This window comes from Microcaecilia unicolor, chromosome 3, assembly GCF_901765095.1.
Source record: "Microcaecilia unicolor chromosome 3, aMicUni1.1, whole genome shotgun sequence".
NCBI lineage: Eukaryota > Metazoa > Chordata > Amphibia > Gymnophiona > Siphonopidae > Microcaecilia > Microcaecilia unicolor.
The window spans coordinates 161762948-161782346 of record NC_044033.1 but is presented as its reverse complement, the minus strand read 5'-3'; the positions used below and the strand labels follow the sequence as shown (position 1 = coordinate 161782346).

Below are 19399 nucleotides of genomic sequence, written 5' to 3'. Positions count from 1 at the left end.
GTCAATGTCCAGATAGTTAACATATCATCACATAGAACTTGTATCCACGTTGAAGTTCTGTCCATTCGCTGTTAATTCCTTTGATCAAACTTCTAGAAATCACCTGAAGGGTGAGTTCACATTCGGTAAATGCAGCTGATAAACTCAGTCTTTACATTTATATCCAACGGAGTTCCACTTCTGGTATCCGTACTACTTAGATATATCATTCATAGATCTCAACACAGGCCGTGTTTCATATTTACTTCCTCAGGAGATCCTTTATAAATAATATAACAAAGAACATAAACATACATATTCACCAAAACATCTAAAGCAAAGCATACATTGTTTTTTAAAAATCCTACCAGCCACATTGAAGCACTGAGCACATCATGCGGAATCCCAGCAGAAAACGTGATGACATCACGATAACTTGAATACTCCTACTTTATGCAGTACTTGGCTTTATACTAACATCAATAAAGCCCAATCTACCTCCTTATTTAGCCCTGAAAGTTGCACAGTTCTCCAATTAAAGATAAACCGCTGTTCTCTCCGAATCAACTCGGATTCAGCATTCCCATAATTCCCTTGCAAACTACTGATGACAACAAACTGCAGATCATCTACCAAGGGATCCAATTGTAACCAGTGGTTAACTAAAGGGGTCTCAGTTTTTTTCAAACGAATATTGCTCAGGTGTTGTGCAATACGCATCTTAACCTTCTGCGTTGTTTCCCCAATATACCATAACTGGCACGGACAACATATTGCATAAACCACATTTTGTGTATTACAATCTGTAGTTGATCTTAAGTAGAAATACCTATTGATAGATTGTATCCAAATACGTGTAGTACAGATGGCATGTTTACAATATACACACGCATTACATGGTGTATGACCACCTACCCCTCGATCACCCATATGGGTACTATACCTTTTCTGTGATAAAATTTCACCCATATTTTTATCCCGATTACATGCAAAACGAGGTTTAGCAATCAAACCCTGATGTATGGACAAAACAGACCAATACTTCAGAATGATATTTTGTATATCACATGTTTGTGTAAAGTAAGGAAGTATACAGTTGACTCGTGTATCTCAATTATCAATGGCATTCCTACCTCCAATCAACCAACTTATTTGAGCATATTAGCACGTTTATATGCAGATTTAATAGCATGTTGAGGATAACCTCGTGCTCGAAAACGTTGTGACAATAGCACAGCTTGATCATTGTACGTAGCTTGATCAGAACGTAGGCCTTTAGTCCTCAAAAAATTGTCCTATGGGAATACTCTCCTTTAATTTCCGCGGATGATGACTATTAAAATGCAATATAGTGTTCTTATCTGTCTTTTTACGATACACACCTGTACGAAACTGACCATTGGATAACTCAATGTTAATATCCAAAAGATTCGCAGCCGTGCCTTTAGATTGTAAAACAAATTGAATGTTAGTGTCGCATCCATTCAAGTATTCCACAAAGTCTCAACTTCTTCAACTGTACCAGACCAAATGACGAATATGTCGTCGATGTATCGTTTCCAAGCTACAATCTTAGCTGTCAAAGGTGAAGTATAGATATACAAGGATTCAAAATTCGCCATATAGAGACAGGTTACCGTGGGGGCTACTGTAGCCCCCATGGCAACCCCTCTAGTCTGAAGAAAAAACCATTCACCAAATTGAAAATAATTCTTTTCAATCACGAATGATGCCATATCTAGCAATAATTGAGTTTTCAATTGAGATAAATCTTGTTGTTGTAACACCTGATGAATAATATCCAAACATGCTTTTTGGGGAATAATTGTATATAAGGATACAACATCTAACGTCAACATTATACAATTTTGATCAGGAAGTAGCGTAGAACTTAAAAATTCAAGCATATCGCTAGAATCTTTTATATACGATTGGATTTTACCTACTTCCTTATGCAAATGATGATCTACATACTGGGACAACGGCTCGAACAACGACCCCACACCAGAAACAATTGGATGACCCGGAGGATCAGTCAATGACTTGTGGATCTTCGGTAAAAAATAAATATAAGGTACATTAGGTTTTTTCCGCAACAGATAATTAAACTCTCTAGGAGTGATGATACTACATTCACTCGCAGTTTTTAACATATCTGAAACCTGAACAATATAATCTTTCGTTGGATCAGAGTCCATTGGCTTATAGAAAGAATAATCCAATAATTGACGTAATGCCTCCTGCTCATAATAATAGGCATCTTGAACAACTATTGCGCCTCCCTTATCGGCTTGAGATATAACAATTGACTGATCTTGTTGCAATTCTTTTAACGCTGTCCTCTGATCCCAAGTCAGATTATTATAAAATACAGGTTTATTCTTTTCAAGATTCTCTATATCTCTCATTACAAGTTTTTGATAAGTATCCACTGCGGAATCTATGATACCCGGGGCTACCCATGCCGAAGGTAATTTATATTTCTCCGAAAAAGCCACATCATTGCTAACCAACGGTAACGCCAAATGTTCATCTACTGAATCTGCAGTCTTGTCATCAAAGTAAGCACGAAGTCTTAATTTACGAAAAAAAACTTTTGCAAATGCACCCTTATCGAGAAAGCATCATACAACATCGTGGGAACAAATGACAGCCCCAGAGCTAAAACAGAGATTTGGGCTTCAATCAATCTTTTAGTTGATATATTCACAACTGCATTCACAGCTTCCGACCCCTGCGGCTGCGAGTGGTTAAAGGGGCAGGAGCAGGTGGTTCAACCCTCTGACTGTCAATAATATTCACGGTCTCCCGACTGCCCAGACCATGATCTACGTTACTTATTTCTTCCCCGGATGAATCGCTTGACGAATTAAGAAAAGTAACTCTCTATTCTTTTTATTCTCCTGGATTTTCGAGAGCGATCCATCAGGGATATACATAACCCTTTGTATAATCTCCCTCATCACGTTTATATTTTTTAACTTTCTGTTGTCTGATTTCATTTCTATATTTATCAATTAATACAAGATGTTCTCTATATTGATTCTCAAACTTATCAGCTGCGGGTAATGATTTTAATTCTTCTAACTTACTATCCAATTCTATACGTGAATCGTTAAGCTGTTTCTGTAGTTTATCCATAGTCAACAACATTAAATCCAATAAACAGCGTGATATAAGTTTGTTCCATTTAGATATATACTCAGGGTCATCTAAAAAACGTGGTTCTTTTATAAGATGTAGACCTCTGGGCACTCGTTGAACATGACAATATTCAACAAGGGTTGACGCATGCAACTCCGTACGTATTATATATTTATGAAGCTTCATAATGTCAGTCCAATCTATATCCATAGATTGGTTCTATCAACAACCTGTCTCCTGTCATTAGGTCTTTAATTCGGTCTGCTGAGAGACCTGTCTTGGTGTCCCAGCCTATCATGGCCCTAATTACCCAATTAGTAAATAATGTTACAAATTAATAAACGGGTTACCCTTAACTTATTACTGGTCACTTAATGATTTATATTATACTCTACATGACCTTACAGTTCTTTTAATAACACAACATAATACATGCATACACTACACATAGTACATGGTATACATACTTCCTTTATTAATACACACCATACTAGAGTACCATTTCAAGTGAAAACTCCACAAAACTCATTCACTAGTGCACTCAATAAATCAAGAGATTCCCAGTTACATTTGTTCATGGCTCAGACAGCTCAAGTCAAGAATAGCCTTTTGTAGGTTTTTAGGTTTGAGAAGGACAATCTTTAAAGCCATTTATGTGCATAAATTGACTCTGAAAATTGTTCTCAGTAGGTTAAAGTAGATACATTGTTGCAAATATGGGAAAATAATGCAGGTGAATTATAATTTTAAATCCATATGCAATATTTTTCATAGAAAAGCCACCTATGCAGAAAACTAGTACAACAGTCTGTGGTTTGGAGATGGGATGGAAGAAGGATAGGCTGGCTGGGAGAGGGTGGAGGCAGCCACGGAAACTAGAAAAGAGCTGAGAAGGGTTTGAGGGGCAGGAAGACTGGAGAAAAAGCTTGGGGGGAGGGGTGGAGACAAGGATATATATATTTTTTTATTGTAACTGAACTCAATAACAATTTAAAAATCCTTTAGCTAACTACTGTTTTGGTCTATGAACTTTTCTGAAGGCGTGTTATAAATTTCTTCATTAAGTTTTAGAACATTAAACCTTGTTCTGCAGTTTGAAGTGCAATGATGCAGTAGGCAATCTCCAGGCAACTGCACATGATTGATGTCGGAGTCAAGTGTGTGTGAAACCACCCATAGAATGCATTTCAACTCATTTTCAACAAACTTAAATGCTTTTGCTTGTTAGATGATGCAGTGAAAGAACAAGTGTAGCAGATATTTATCAACATAGATGTGTTTTCAGTACTGTAAAATGTTTTCTCTCTTAACCATTCGTGCTGGAAATCTTTGTTGGCCTTACACACTTACAGATGATTCCAGAAATTGGACAAATGGTCTGTCTAGTTTGCGCAAGAATTCTGGGCTGAACTGCTAAGGATATATCCCAGCTGCAAACCATATGTGACATCTCTGAGAAAAGGTGACTAAATGCCAAGAATGGCCAGTCTGAAAGTTACATGTTTGAACTTCTGCAACTTTTTTATTTTTTCACATAAAAGGACTGGGTTTGTGCTGTTGTATTACAAATTGTTTGCTCTAACAGAATCCATTTAAATCATAATTTTTGTTTCTGGATACTTTATTCACCTTTTCCCAGAGATGGTTATAATGTAGCCACTTCAAAGATATTTCTCCTTAACATGTTTTTTATGTTTTTCCCCTTGTTGCTATACTGTCTTGAATACACATGCAGGATCCATGTTCATATCCCACCTAGCACCCCTCCTTTGCAATGTTTAACCACAACTTTGTAACCTGAATAAACTAGCAATACTCTAGAGTGTACTGCCACATATCCAGCTGCCTGGGTGCACTGCCAGACCATCTGGGTACCTGCATTTCCACAGGGATGTCTTGTTTCATATTGCTCATTTCGCCACTCCTGCAAGGCCCCAACAATGTCATATTATTTTATTCAGTGTTCAAGGTACTAGGTCAGAGTACAAAAATAAAAATAACCCAACAACTTCATTGCCCTACAATTCAATCCACTTCTCTTTTAGTAAAACTAAAATTTTGAAAATGACTGCCACTCATGCAAATGCACAGCTAAAAAGGTACATAAGTATTGCCATACTGGGAAAGACCAAAGGTCCATCAAGCCCAGCATCCTGTTTCCAACAGTGGCGAATCAAGGTCACAAATACCTGGCAATATCCCCAAAAAGTACAAAACATTTTATACTGCTTGTCCCAAAAATAGTGGATTTTTCCCCAAGTCCAATTTAATAATGGTCTATGGACGTTTCCTTTAGGAAGCTGTCCAAACCTTTTTAAAACTTCGCTAAGCTAACCGCCTTTACCACCTTCTCTGGCAACGAATTCCAGAGTTTAATTACACGTTGAGTGAAGAAACATTTTCTCCGATTCGTTTTAAATTTACTACATTGTAGCTTCATTGCATGCCCCTAGTCCTAGTATTTTTGAAAAGCGTAACAAACGCTTCACATCTACCCGTTCAACTCCAATCATTATTTTATAGACCTCTATTATATCTCCCCTCAGCCGCCTTTTCTCCAAGCTGATGAGCCCTAGCCGCTTTAGCCTTTCCTCATAGGGAAGTCGTCCCATCCCCTTTATCATTTTCATCGCCCTTCTCTGCACCTTTTCTAATTCCACTATATCTTTTTTGAGATGCGGCGACCAGAATTGAACACAATATTCAAGGTGCGGTCGCACCATGGAGCGATACAAAAGCATTATAACATCCTCATTTTTGTTTTCCATTCCTTTCCTAATAATACCTAACATTGTATTTGCTTTCTTAGCCACAGCAGCACACTGAGCAGAAGGTTTCAACATATCATCAACGTCGACACCTAGATCCCTTTCTTGATCCTTCAGATCAGGCCAGATTGCAGTATTACTGTCTTCTGACTGGGTCTGCAGGCTTTAATCGAGGGAATCTCTGAAACGCTTGACTTCCATATAGCAAAGAGTACTTTATCATCATTATTGTCGTTATCATCTGCATTAGAAGTAGTGCTGTCTAATTCAACACTTGCATCTTCACCTTCATTATCATTGTCATGCTGTCCAATTACAAAGGAGCAGGCAGCATGAATAATGTTGCTTGCAAGGTTGATCAAAAACAGCGTTATACATATGCTATAGGACTAACTAAAAGCCCAATTTTACTACATCCCCCTCTTCCCCCCTCAATATCCCCCCTCCAAGTTCTCTGTTTATACTTTAGTGAATATTTCACTAAACAGAGAACTTGGAGCATGAGCCCTTAAACTTCGGAATGACCTCCCTCTTTCTATTAGGCTTGAACCCTCTTTTTAGAAATTTAAATGTGTGCCTTAAGACCTTTTTTCACGGGCCTTCCCTTTAATTATTTCTGATTTAGTTTCTTACCTGTGGCATGTATATTTTCATTTTATTTAATTGATTTTATATAACTTAAAGTTTTTTTTCTTTAGTCATTTTGTTCGTTCCTTGCCCCTCTGTTACCTTGATTTATGAAAGTGAATTAGAAGAATGCAACCTTGCCATAGCAATAATTACTGAAGCATTCTGGGGAATTTAAGTAAGCTCAGTAGATGTAATCTGCAGTAATTTTTCTAGCATTGCTATGGTCATCAGGAATGCAGGGAAGCACAAGTCCTCTAAAGGGGCCAAGACCATCAAAAAGCAAAAATCTCCCCTCGTAGTACGCTCAGTGTCCCATCCTTCCTTCTCTCTTCCTGTTCTGTGTCAGAGGTCCCTGAAAATCTGGTGGGCAAGTGGCCCAAACAGGAATCCCACTCAGCTCTAGATCAAAGCAAAAGGTTAGTAGGCCCTTCTGTCAAGCCCCATCCCTTCAATTAATAGTCCTATTTCCAGGAGCACCCCCCCCCCCCCACCCACACACACACACACTGCAGCCTGACTCATTCCTTGTTTTGTTTTTGTTACATTTGTACCCCACGCTTTACCACTCATGGCAGGCTCAATGCGACTTACATATTGTATACAGGTACTTATTTGTACCTGGGGCAATGGAGGGTTAAGTGACTTGCCCAGTGCAGCCAAATATATGGGTGGGGGGCAGGAGCAATTTTCCACTCGCTTCTTCCTTAGGTAACATTATAGTTTCGTAATGCCAGCACCTTACACTAGAACAGCTGTGCACTTGAGCAGACTGACTCCTATTGATAGGACAGGCTCTTTTCGTTTGAAACAAGGCAGCCCTTAGGGCAGGAGAAAGGGGGTTTTACACCTGCCCCATGTGATTTGCAAGTGCCAGCATTGGGGGAAAAAGTTAACTACACCTTCAGAGGTATAATTTAACCTTTGACCACCAGTGTGTGCTAAAAGGGTTAACAAAAAAACGTAAAGCATTTTATGTTTTAGTGAGCCATGCTGTGTGCACTTGCATGTAGCGCCTCCTCATTTTGCCACATGTTCATCCTGATTTAATTACCACTGAATGCTGCATTAATGCAGTTTAAACTTGCTGGACCTTCACTGTAATATAAATACACTAGTAAAAAAGGCCCATTTCTGTGAGCAATGAAATGGGCGTTAGCAAGGTTTACCTGCGGCAGCGTTGGGAGGGTGCAGGGTGGCAGCATAGGGAGGGTGCAGGTGGGTAATTTTTTTTTTTTGCGGGCGGCAGCGTCGGGGTCCCGGCGGATGAGGTGTTCGGACGGCACTCCTCCCCCTTCGTAGCTCGGTGTTTGTCGCTGTGCGGTTGGGGGTGGAGGCCCTGCGTAGGCTGGTGTTTCTCGCAGTGCGTGGGGGGGTAGCGTCAGAGGGCGGTGGAACTTGCGATTGGCTGAGTGTCATAGCCCCGCCCTCCACATCATCACGTTGTGATGCGAGGGCGGGGCATACACTCATGGGATCTTGCAACTACAAATTTGCATTTAGAATGTTGGGGTTGTGAATTATGTGTGGATGGGGCGTGGCTGAGGGCGGTTCTATGAGTGAGAGTGAGTGGTGCTGACAGCCTAGAAGACTACAGGGCTTCAGTGTTTCCCTGCCACATAGTGAGGTTCAGAACGTTGGAGGTGAGAATTATTTATATAGATGATAAAACTCCTACAGATGGGGGCGCTACATTGTTCCAACTGCTGAGGAAAACTGACAGAGGAGAAAGCAGCATGTAAGAAGTGCTTCTCACTGCTGCCTCCTGATGTCTGAAGGACAGTGCATGGTGGATGGGCAGTATAGACAGACCTCATTGGACAGTGGTGACTCCAGTTTTCCTTTCTGCCAGCAGGTGATTTATTAGTGCAAAACTCTGTCTTGGAAGCTGTTAAATTAGCAGCATAGAAGATCCCCTCCCAACCTTTGGTCCCTATACACATAATCATATTTGCCTATGCCTTTACGCTATCCTAGATTTAACATGTATCTTGTGCCCAATTATGCTTGTTTGCACCTTAATTCAGATTAATAAACAGACCTTTAAGCAAGGTAGAGAACACTGAACCATCCACGAAAAGCCTGTCTGCTAACTGACTTCTCTCTTTGCCTGCCTTATGGTCTTTTTTTGCCAGACTTGCAGAATGTAACCTCATTCAATAACAGATTAACCTATGCAAGCATTCACTTTGTCTTGGTGCACCTCTTATTTTTGTTGTTGTGACTTAAGTTTTGTAAACCAGTATGTGTGTGCATGGGTCAGCCACTCTCATATCTATGATTCCCATCTTTGCCTTGACTGCCACTTGTGTTTTATCATTTGGTGTGGTAATTGCACTTTCAGCAGTGGCAGTATATAAATAAAAATAGGAATAAATAAACTAACTTTTACAGCTCAAGACCATAAACCTGTCATAGCTTGCAGTTCCACTGATACTATCTCTTAATTGCGTCTATTCCTCAAACGCTGTAAAGCAGGGAATTCTAACCCTGCTACATCTGAGAAGTAGAATTCAAGGAAAACCTGAGATAAGGACAAGAGGATCCCTAGTAGCAAAGATGCGAAAAGAAAGCCATAGGCTAGGTTCTATGTCCATGGGCCAGGAATGAAATCGTTAAGTCATCAGAAATGCACATTTCCCAAAACTAACAGGGAAAACAGACTTCCCCCAAAAGAATGAGCAGGAGAAATAGCAGCTACGGCAGCAAAATATTTTGTGTTCTGCTACTAGAAAAAAATGTGATCTGATCACCTGTCAATTGTTCTACTTGTTGATTTCTTTATATGCTATAATTTTATTTTACTGTTTCTATTGGTCTCTTTCTCTTGACTTTAACCCTCAAGCCCCTAACTCTATCATCTTAGTGCCTAAATGTAAGCCTCATTTGCCCACAAAAATGATAGAAAACTAGCACTGATATAAAATTCATGCATAGAATATGGAAGGGTCTCACACTTATTTGCGTAATTTATAAAACACTAAAATGCAAAATTTAGGTGCTAACATTTACACCTGGCTTTTATTTGCTTTCAATGTTGATGCGCAAATGTCGACTTGTGTTCTGTTCTGTAACAGAATCTGGGTGCCCAAATGCCATTATAGAATTTCAGCTTAGTGCCCAATTTTGAGTGATTTTTATAAAATTACTTCTCAAATGTATTAATTTGGCAACAGATGTGAAATTTTGATGCCAACAAAGTTACTGATCTGATCTGACTGGGTCTTTCTGTCCTGATCTGCTTTCATATTCTTTGTTCTGAAATCATTTTTAATTTGGGTAAAAATATAGTTTGTATAAGTTAGCCAACTTGTGGGGGTGGGGGGGGTTGTTTTTTTTTTGGGGGGGGGGGTTGGCCAGCTTGCTCAGGAAGTTTCTTTTTCCATCAATTTTCAGGAAAAAAAATTAAAAGGATGCATTTTTATTGAACTAAGGTTATTTCTTGATTAGCTTTTGAGGATGTGTCTCCAGGAGGGAAGGGTTAGGGCAACTGTTGTAGTTGGTGATTCGATCATTAGGCATTTAGATAGCTGGGTAACTGGTGGACGTGAAGATCGTCTGGTCACTTGCCTGTCTGGTGTGAAGGTGGCGGACGTCACACATCACCTAGATAAGATTTTAAATAGTGCTAAGGAGGAGCCGGCTGTCTTTGGTACACGTGGGTACCAATGACATAGGAAAATGTGGAAGGGAGGTTCTGGAAGCCAAATTTAGGCTCTTAAGTAGAAAGCTGAAATCCAAAGGGTAACATTTTCAGAAATGCTCCCTGTTCCACACGCAAGACCCAAGAAGCAGGTGGAGCTTTGAAGTCTCAATGTGTGGTTGAAACAATGGTGCAGGGATGAGGGATTTAGATTTGTTAGGAATTGGGCAACATTCTGGGAAAGGGGGGCCTTTTCCGAAACTGGGATGGAACCAGGCTGCTGGAGGAACATCCTTCAAAGAATAGAAAAAGGATCTGAATGAAGAAAATAAGAAGCAACATAAGCATTATCAAGCTAGATGCAAAGCATTGATGATGAAGGTTAAATGAGAATATGAAGAAAAACTTGCCACAGAGACAAAAACTCAAAGTAACAACATTTTCAGGTACATCAGAAGCAGAAAGCCTATGAAGAAATCCGTGGAACAGTTAGATCATGAAGGAGCAAAAGGGGAACTCATGGAGGACAAGGCCATAGCAGAGAGATTAAATTCTTTGCTTTTGTCTTTATGGAAGAAGATGTAAGAGAACTACCTGTATCAGAAATGGTTCTCAAGGGTGGCACATACTGAGCCAAATTGACAAGTTAGAGTGATAAATCACCTGGACTGGATGATATACACCCCAGAGTACTGAAAGAACTCAAACATGAAATTGCTGATCTGCTGTTAGTGATCTGTAACCTGTCGATAAAATTGTCCATAGTGCCTGAAGATAGGAGGGTGGCCAGTGTAACACCAATTTTTAAAAAGGGTACCGGGGTGATCTGGGATATTACAAATTAGTAAGCTTGACTTCAGTGCTTGGAAAAATAGTGGAAACTATTTAAAAGAATAAAATTATGGACCACATAGACAAACATGGTTTCATGGGACAGAGTCAGCATGGGTTCAGCTAAGGAAAGTCTTGCCTTCCTAATTTGCTTCATTTCTTTGACTGTGTGAATAAACATGTTGATAAAGGTGAGCTGGTTGGTGTCATGTTATCTAGATTTTCAGAAAGCTTTTGACAAAGTTCCTTGTGAGAGGCTCCTGAGAAAATTAAGTCATGCGATAGGAGGCAATGTCCTTCTGTGGATTAGGAATTGGTTGTCAGTCAGAAAACAGAGAGTAGGGTTAAATTGCCATTTTTCCCAGTGGAGGAGGGTGAACAGTGGCGTGCCACAGGGATCTGTACTGGGCCTGGTGCTATTTAATATATTTATAAATGATCTGGAAATCGAAATGACAAGTGAGGTGATTAAATTTGCAGATGACACGAAGCTATTCAAAGTTTGTCAAAACACATGCAGATTGTGAAAAATTGCAGGAAGACCTTAGGAAACTGGAAAACTGGACATCCAAATGGCAGATGAAATTTATTGTGGACAAACGCAAAGTGAAAGGTTTTGAGGTGTCAGTGATGATAAGGAGACAGGTGAAATTGAAATGGCTTATGCTCCTGGGTTGTTTTGAAATTGCTGTTTATTATCCTGATGCAGAAATTTCAGAAATCCTGCCTGGATTCCAGCTGATTTTGATGGGTGGTTCGTTTGCATTCCACTTATGCAGCATGTATAGAAACAGAAAGAAAAATGAGTTGATGCCTCTTCATTGGGCTAATGTAGTACATTTGTTGATTCCGGGACAGGATGGACTAACACAGGTGCTACACTACTTTATCCAGTTATACATAGTAACATAGTAAATGACGGCAGAAAAAGACCCGCATGGTCCATCCAGTCTGCCCAACAAGGTAAACTCATATGTGGTACTTTTTGTGTATACCCTACTTTGATTTGTACCTGTCCTCTTCAGGGCACAGACCGTATAAGTCTGCCCAGCACTATCCCCGCCTCCCAACCACCAGCCCCGCCTCCCACCACCGGCTCTGGCACAGACCATATAAGTCTGCCCAGCACTATCCCCGCCTCCCAACCACCAGCCCCGCCTCCCACCACCGGTTCTGGCTTTATCCAGTTATGGAGCAGTGCTTAACATATGTGTTTTCTTTTAAATAGCAACTCTTACATATTCTTTTTTTTTTTATATATGTTCTCAAAAGAATTTTATGCTGTTAATGTTTTCATGTGAAGGATATTAAAACCATGTGCTTTATAACTTAATATATGTACAAGTGTTCTTGAGTAACTTGCTTCTGCAGCATTTTCTTATTTGTTGATTTAATTGTTTCATTAATTTTTTCCGATTCATCCAGCAGCAGCAACCGAGGAACCTGAGGTTATTCCTGACCCAGCCAAGCAGGCGGATCGAGTAGTGAAAATAGCAGGGATAAGTGCTGGAATTCTAGTATTCGTCCTCCTCCTGCTAGTTGTGATATTAATTGTCAAAAAGAGGTAAGGACACTATTCCAACCTTGTTCCTCAGGTGTGACTCAAAAATGGTGCAACCTTTGCAGAATGCAGGCAGGCACGGGAAGCTGACCACATTTTAATACCAAACGTTGTCATACCTTGAACATTAGGTTTAATATTATATTATTACTAAATAACTCAGGTGTCCCAAACACTGCACACTGAAAGGGATTTCAATTAACCAAAGCATACAATAATTAAATCCAGATTCCCCAAGTCCACTGTGTGCAATTTAGATATTATGATAGCCTGGTCGGATGGTGGCATACGATGACCACAAGTGTCTACCCCTCCTGCTAGATAAGAGAAAGATATGAAGATCTGTTCAGTACTTTGTCATGTGCCTTTAGTATTAAAAGTTGTTTTAAAACATGAGCAAAAAATGAACAAGTAGTTTAGTGGAATTAATTGACAAATTGGCACAAAGTGTACCTCCTCTGTCACACATTATAACATGCATTTTCTGAACTTAAGGCTTGATTGTGTTTGTGTAAAGTTGACTGAACCTAGGTGCATGTTGTCATCTGTTGATCTTTTGCAAATTTGGGCACTTTGAAGCTCTTAAGCTGAACAGGAATTTACTATTGTACTTTTGTAGAATTTCAAACATAATAGCACCATCTTCTGGAATTACCAGAAAGATGCAACAACTCAAGACGCTAGATTCACTTGAAAAAAATGTGTTCTGCCCAGTGAAGCAGAACAATATGTATAACAGAAGTGACCTAGAAAAGTTTGCAAACATAGGGTTGCAGTTATCAGTATGAGTTACTATTAAGTCATGTTATTTTACAGTTAACTTGTGCTATTTTAGAAACAGGTCCAATTTTATGCAATATCTAGTTACTAGTAACTGGGGTTAGCAGTAAAATAACATGTTTTTAACAGTAACCCATGTTTATAACTTCCCCCTTAATTATATACATTAAGAGCATAAGACTTACCAAACTTTTTAAAAATGTTAATTTCCAGAATTCACGCAATAGCTTATATTTAAGCATAGGCTTGTGTTCAGAAATGTATGCATATCTGATTTGTTTCTCATTTTTTGCAATTATTTAAAAAAAATTATAATAAGGTACTGTTCTTCATCGTGGCGTAGCTAGGATTGAATTGGCCTCTGGCAGAGAGATTAATGTGAGCCTCATTGCTCAAGTTAGTGGGTCCAGGAGAGGAGAATCAGCCTCATATCTCCAGTCAGGGAAGAGGGGAGGGAATGGGGATGCACATTGTAATGGAGAGGTGTTCGGAACAAGGTGTGAGGGGAGGTGGAGGAGGAGTAGGGGCTTGTGTATGTTGGGAGCAGACCAAGGGGCTAGTTTGGAGGGGTAAGGTCTGGTTTGGGGAGTATGTGGAGCAGTGGCACAAAGGGGGATGTTCAAGGTGGAGGGTGCAGTGCAGGTTGAATATCAAGAATGCAGGGAAACACTCCATCCCATCTTACCTCTAATCTCTCCTCTTCTCCACCCCCTTCTCCCCATGGACAGATGAACTCTTATTTCAGTATGGGGTGCTTGGAGGAGGTGAGCATGGTACATGCTGCAGTCGTCTTCATGATCTTGTTCAGTGATCCCATGTGATCATCTATACGAGCCACAAGATCACACAGCTTTTATTGTGAGGCTTGGCCCAGCAGGTGCAGATATATTGGGCTGCGGGAGGTGAGGGGGTGGGTGGGAATTAAATGATATTAGTTTCAGTACAACAGCACTGCTGGAGATAGATCAGAACTTCAAATGTAGCCCTGCCTGGGCTCTTTGCTGGCCTCACTACCTCACTAGTACTGCATGTTAGGTCTAAATATACTTTAGTGTTAGTAGAACCAAATTAAAATTGCCTAGATGTACTGCATGTTTTTAATGGTTTCCATTAGATTTTTTTTTTAATTATTGCCTCTTTACAATTACCCCATGGAGATATATAACTTGGAGAAGGAGCGTCTGCATTAGAAGCATTAGGTATGCTTATAACATTTTGTGCAAGTTAGCTTACATATGTGCTTCTTTTTTATAACCCAATGGTGTTCTGTTTCTCTGTTTCCTTTATTTTGTGATTGGAAGTCAATGCATATTCATAAAGCAATCGTAACATTTTAATAACTCAAGAAAATGTTATGACTGTCCATTTTCTCTTTTTTTTATGTAAGGCAATATTGTGATGTAAAGATTGAGAAACAATGGTTTCAACAAAAGCATTTTGCTTAAGACAGTAAGGACTCATTTCATCATTCAGGCTGCTTTGCTGATTTGATCCAAGGGTTAATTTGGTAAAAAATTAATTAAAATACCTGGGGCTATGTGGAATTACTTTTCAGAGGTTGTTTTTCTTCAGTTTTCACATATATCTACTTGTAGTCATATTCACGGTCTTTTGTACAACTATATTTCAGTTCGTAATTATTAAAATTTGCTGATATTTAGAATAATATCCATCAGAATGAATTAAATAATAAATGTTGTTATTCTTTGAACTGCCCTCAAACCTGAAGTTAATTGCAGGTCAGGAACATTATGGCTTGGTCTGGAGGCATATTTCATGAAATACTCTGTCATTGTGTATTCATGAAACTTTAATGTCCGGTTACTTTTTGATAGGGTAGCTTAATAGGCACTCTACTGAATATGTAATTAGCCTTTTAGTATTTCCCCTGCTTGGTGCAAAGCACATAGTTTGGTAAATTCCTGTTTATTCTAGGCCACTTAATGGCAAGCATATTAAATCCTTTCTCTTTGGGTGTCTCATGTGAATCCCATCTATTATACCAATCAACCTAGCCGATGCAGCAAACATCCAAGGTTGAGATGCTGACAGACTTGTGACACTAATATATAGCCCTAAGTTAAATATGTTATTTTCTTCATGATTTGGGGCTTGATGTACACAAAAATATTTGTTTTGCCCCAGTGGCATTCCAAGTAGGCCTATGTAGGAGGTTTAGCAGGCAGTCAGGTGCATGACTCCAAGAAAGCGAGTTTCTAATGTTCTAATGTATTTTCTGCCTCTGAGGGTGATAGTGTTTATATCGTACTGCTATGAGACCTCAAGGAACCTTTCAACCTAATCAATATTTTGGATCAGCTAGGCTGAAATGTCTCTTTAAGGGATGTAAATATCTTCTACATACTCCCATAGGGCCTGATTTACAAAGGGCATTTCCCATAGGTACAAAGTGAGAGGGCATCCTTTATAAATCGGCTCCATACTGTGTTGAAGACATAGTGGAGTGAATTTGGTGGGTGTGAAAAATTCATAAAAATTTGAATCATGTTCTGTATATCCAGTGAACCCATAATGTAGTATCCCTTTTTTTTTTTTTTTTTACTACCAATTGCCGATTATATCCTATTTATAGTGTTTAAATTCATCACAGCAATGAAGTTTTATCTGTTTTGGGTCTTCACCAAATTCTGTGGTTCCTTAGCATCAGCAGCAGATGAATCCAGAGACCATGTGGGTTGTGTCCATCTACCAGCAGGTGGAGATAGAGATTACCAGACTGAAGTGGTACATGTGACATCATGCTCCTGCCCAGTCAGTATTGTCTATCTTCAGCAGGTGGATGGACGTTTTCCTTCATGCTCCTGGATTTATGGCTGCTGGTTTCTGTGCTGTCCCAAGCTCAGTGTAGCCCGGGGTGTACTGCTATTCGGTGCTGACTTTAGGGCAATACCTGGTCACCCCAGGTCCCTTCCCCACTCTCCCTCCTACTCCTGCCTTGTTATTTCTCCTCCACGTTTACCAAAAAAAAAAAAAAAAAAAAAAAAGAAGAGAGCGTGACCTTGTGAGACAAGTCCTAAACGGAGTGTGTTGAGGTGAGCAGCACTAAACGTCCTTCCACAGAACCCTCAACCAAGGGATTGGGTGAGTGTGCCTTCTTTTTTAATTAAAACAAAAAGCATGGTCACAGATCTCGTCAAACACTGCTCCCATTGCAGTAAGCGGAGAGCAGCTTTGGGACAGTGTCTAGCATGTGGCATCAGGAACCTGATTCTGGAGGAGTCCAGTGGGATAGAAGTTTTGGCAGTTTCCCACGCAGTGGAGGCAAGGGAAGATGCATTGTCTGGAAATTACTGACCTGGTGGCCATTTTGCAGCGTGGGTCTGGTACCTAGCTCCCAGCTGTGTCTGCTTCAGATTCCTGCGAGTACGGGGGTAAGGCCAGTTGATACATTTTCATGCAGTTTTATTTTGCTTTTACTTAAAGCTTACCTATTAAGTCAATCAGGTCAGGGAGCCAGTGCTTCTGTGCAAGGGGCCAATGTAGCTCAATCCTGTTCTTCCTCAGTGCAGCCTTCCAGGGATCTGGCTCCTAAGCATCGTCAGTGCATATCCATTAATGATGGAGAGTCTGTGGCCCCTTATCTCCTTTGTTGTCGGAGGGAGGGGTCTCTGAGGCGGCATGTTCTGAAGCACAGCTGGATTTGTAGGAAATGAATATCAGAACAGAGGAGATTGATGATCCCACTGCGGTTTGCATTTTTCATAGGGAGGAACTTGCTCCTTTTATCACCAAAACCCTTCAGGGTCTAGATATCTCTTCTTAGGATGCTCCTACTTCCAGACATAAGATGGCCAGCACTAGGTGGCTGCCTAAGTCCTTTCCAATACATGAGGCGATGCAGGAAATATTTGTGCTCAATGGGATGTTCCCTTAGCCCCTTTTCAGATGGTGAAGGCTATGGCCAGGCTTTACCCCGTGGCCCCCACGGAACTGGAGAAGCTACGTACCCCTACAGTGGATGCGCTGGTGACAGCTGTCACCAAGTAGTCCACTCTGCCCATTGAGGGAGGGGTGGGTTTGAAAGTTGTATAGGATTGGAGGTTAGAGAGATCTCTTAAGCTTTTCTTTGCCTGGCAGCTCTCGTTACAGGCGGCTGCCTGTAGTTCCTACACTGCGCGGGCTTGTCTCAGTTGGAAGCAGCAACTTGCGAATGCCCTTCCAGGGTCCGTGGGCCCAATTCCCGCTCAGTTGGCAGATGTGAAAACGGGCCTGGCTTATCTAGCAGATTATTTATATGATTTGTTTCAGGCTTTGGTGAAACAGATGTCGCTAACAGTTGCTGCCAGGCGATTGTTGTGGCTCTGTCATTGGGCGGCAGACTTGGCATCCAAACAGCGCCTCATGAAGTTGCCTTTTAAGGGCAAACTGTTATTTGGGGAGGACCTCGAGAAGTTAGTCAAGGACTTGGGGGATTCCAAGTCTTAGTGCTTGCCGGAGGACAAGGCTAAGTATGCTCTGCGCTCAGGGTCCACTCACAACCATTTTTGAGAAGCCCGTTGGTATCATCTGGGGCGTTCTTCTCTATCTTAATGGTCACATTTTTCCTCTAGACAGCCCTTTCGGTCTGACAAAAGGAACTCACCCTCTTATAACCAGGCCCCCTCCAATGCCTGTCCCACTCAGTGATGGAGCACTGGGCCACTCCTCGAGCCCAACTGGGGGACGACTGCCCCTGTTTCTAGAAGAGTAGGCCTGGATCACTACAGACAAGTGGTTCCTTAACATTATTCGAGAAGGCTACAAGTTAGAATTCTGTGCTTCCATTGCAGATTTTTTCTTGGAATCCCCTTGTGGTAACTCTTCCAAAAGGGCCGCCATTCGCTCGATACGTCACAACTTAAGGGACATAGGAGCAGTAGTCCTGGTCCCTCGTGTAGAACAGCGCTCAGGCCACTATTCCATTTATTTTGTGGTGCCCAAACAAAAAGGGGACGCCTTCCAACCAGTTCTCAACCTCAAGAAAGTCAACCAGTTTTTGAAAGTTTGACATTTCTGCATGGAAACACAATGCTCGGTGATTGCAGTGGTACATCCAGTGAATTCCTCACAGCCTTAACCTCAAAAGAGGCGTACCGCCACATTCCCATTTGGCCTCCTCATCGCAAGTTCCTATGATTTGCCTTCCAATTTCAAACACTACCCTTCGGCCTGGCCACGGTGCCTTGTACCATCTTCAAAGTAATGGTGGTCATAGCTGCCTGTTTTTATGGAAGCAAGGCATTCAGGTCCATCCCTTTCTGGATGATTGGTTCATCCGGGCGCCATTGGCGCAGGAGAGCGGACAGACCACCTCTCTAGTCATTTCATTACTTAAGTCCTTGGGATGGATCATCAATTTTCCCAAGAGTCACCTTGTACCCATTCAGGTGTTGTAGCACTTTGAAGTGTGGTTAAACATGGGTCAAGATCAACTGTTCTTGCCACAACACCGATGCATCAAGCTGCAATCGCAGATTCAAGCCTTTCTGCAGAGACCTTTGCCTCAAGTTTGGGATTAGGTTCAGGTCCTGGGGTCCCTGGCAGTGACTCTGGACGTGCTGCCATAGGCAAGAGCGCATATTCGCCCATTGCAGCAGTCACTTCTGAAACACTGGTCCCTGGTATCTCAGCTTTATCATCTGCACCTCTGTTGGACTCCGGTAGCCCTGCATGCAGTGGTGGCTTTGCAAGGCCAACCTCCATTGCAGTCTCCCACTAGCAACTCCACGGTGGACGATTGTTATGACAGATGCAGGGTGGGGAGCTCACTGTCTAATGCAGGTTTCACAAAATCTGTGGTCTCCAGAGGAGGCACAGTAGCCTATCAATCATCTGAAACTTTGGGCAGTTTGTTTAGCCTTGCTGTCATTTCTCCCTCCCGTGGAGGGTAAGCCAGTTTGGGTACTCTCTGACAATGTAATTACGGTGGTTTACATCAATAGGTGGATCTGGCGCACGAATCACAGCTTCTCCTTTAGTGAGCAGAGTCCTACTTACAGCTGCTGTCTGCAACGCACATTGCGGGATCTCTGAATGTTCAGGCGGACTGTCTCAGCAGAGATGCCT

At 41.2% G+C, this 19399-nt stretch overlaps 1 protein-coding gene across 1 annotated transcript in view; it reads left to right on the top strand.

The window, feature by feature from the left end:
- Positions 1 to 19399, top strand: part of PTPRK (protein tyrosine phosphatase receptor type K) — a 919308-nt gene that overhangs the window by 770123 nt on the left and 129786 nt on the right. The window contains 1 exon segment of the mRNA XM_030196529.1: positions 12418 to 12556. Coding sequence (XP_030052389.1) covers positions 12418 to 12556 — 139 coding nt within the window.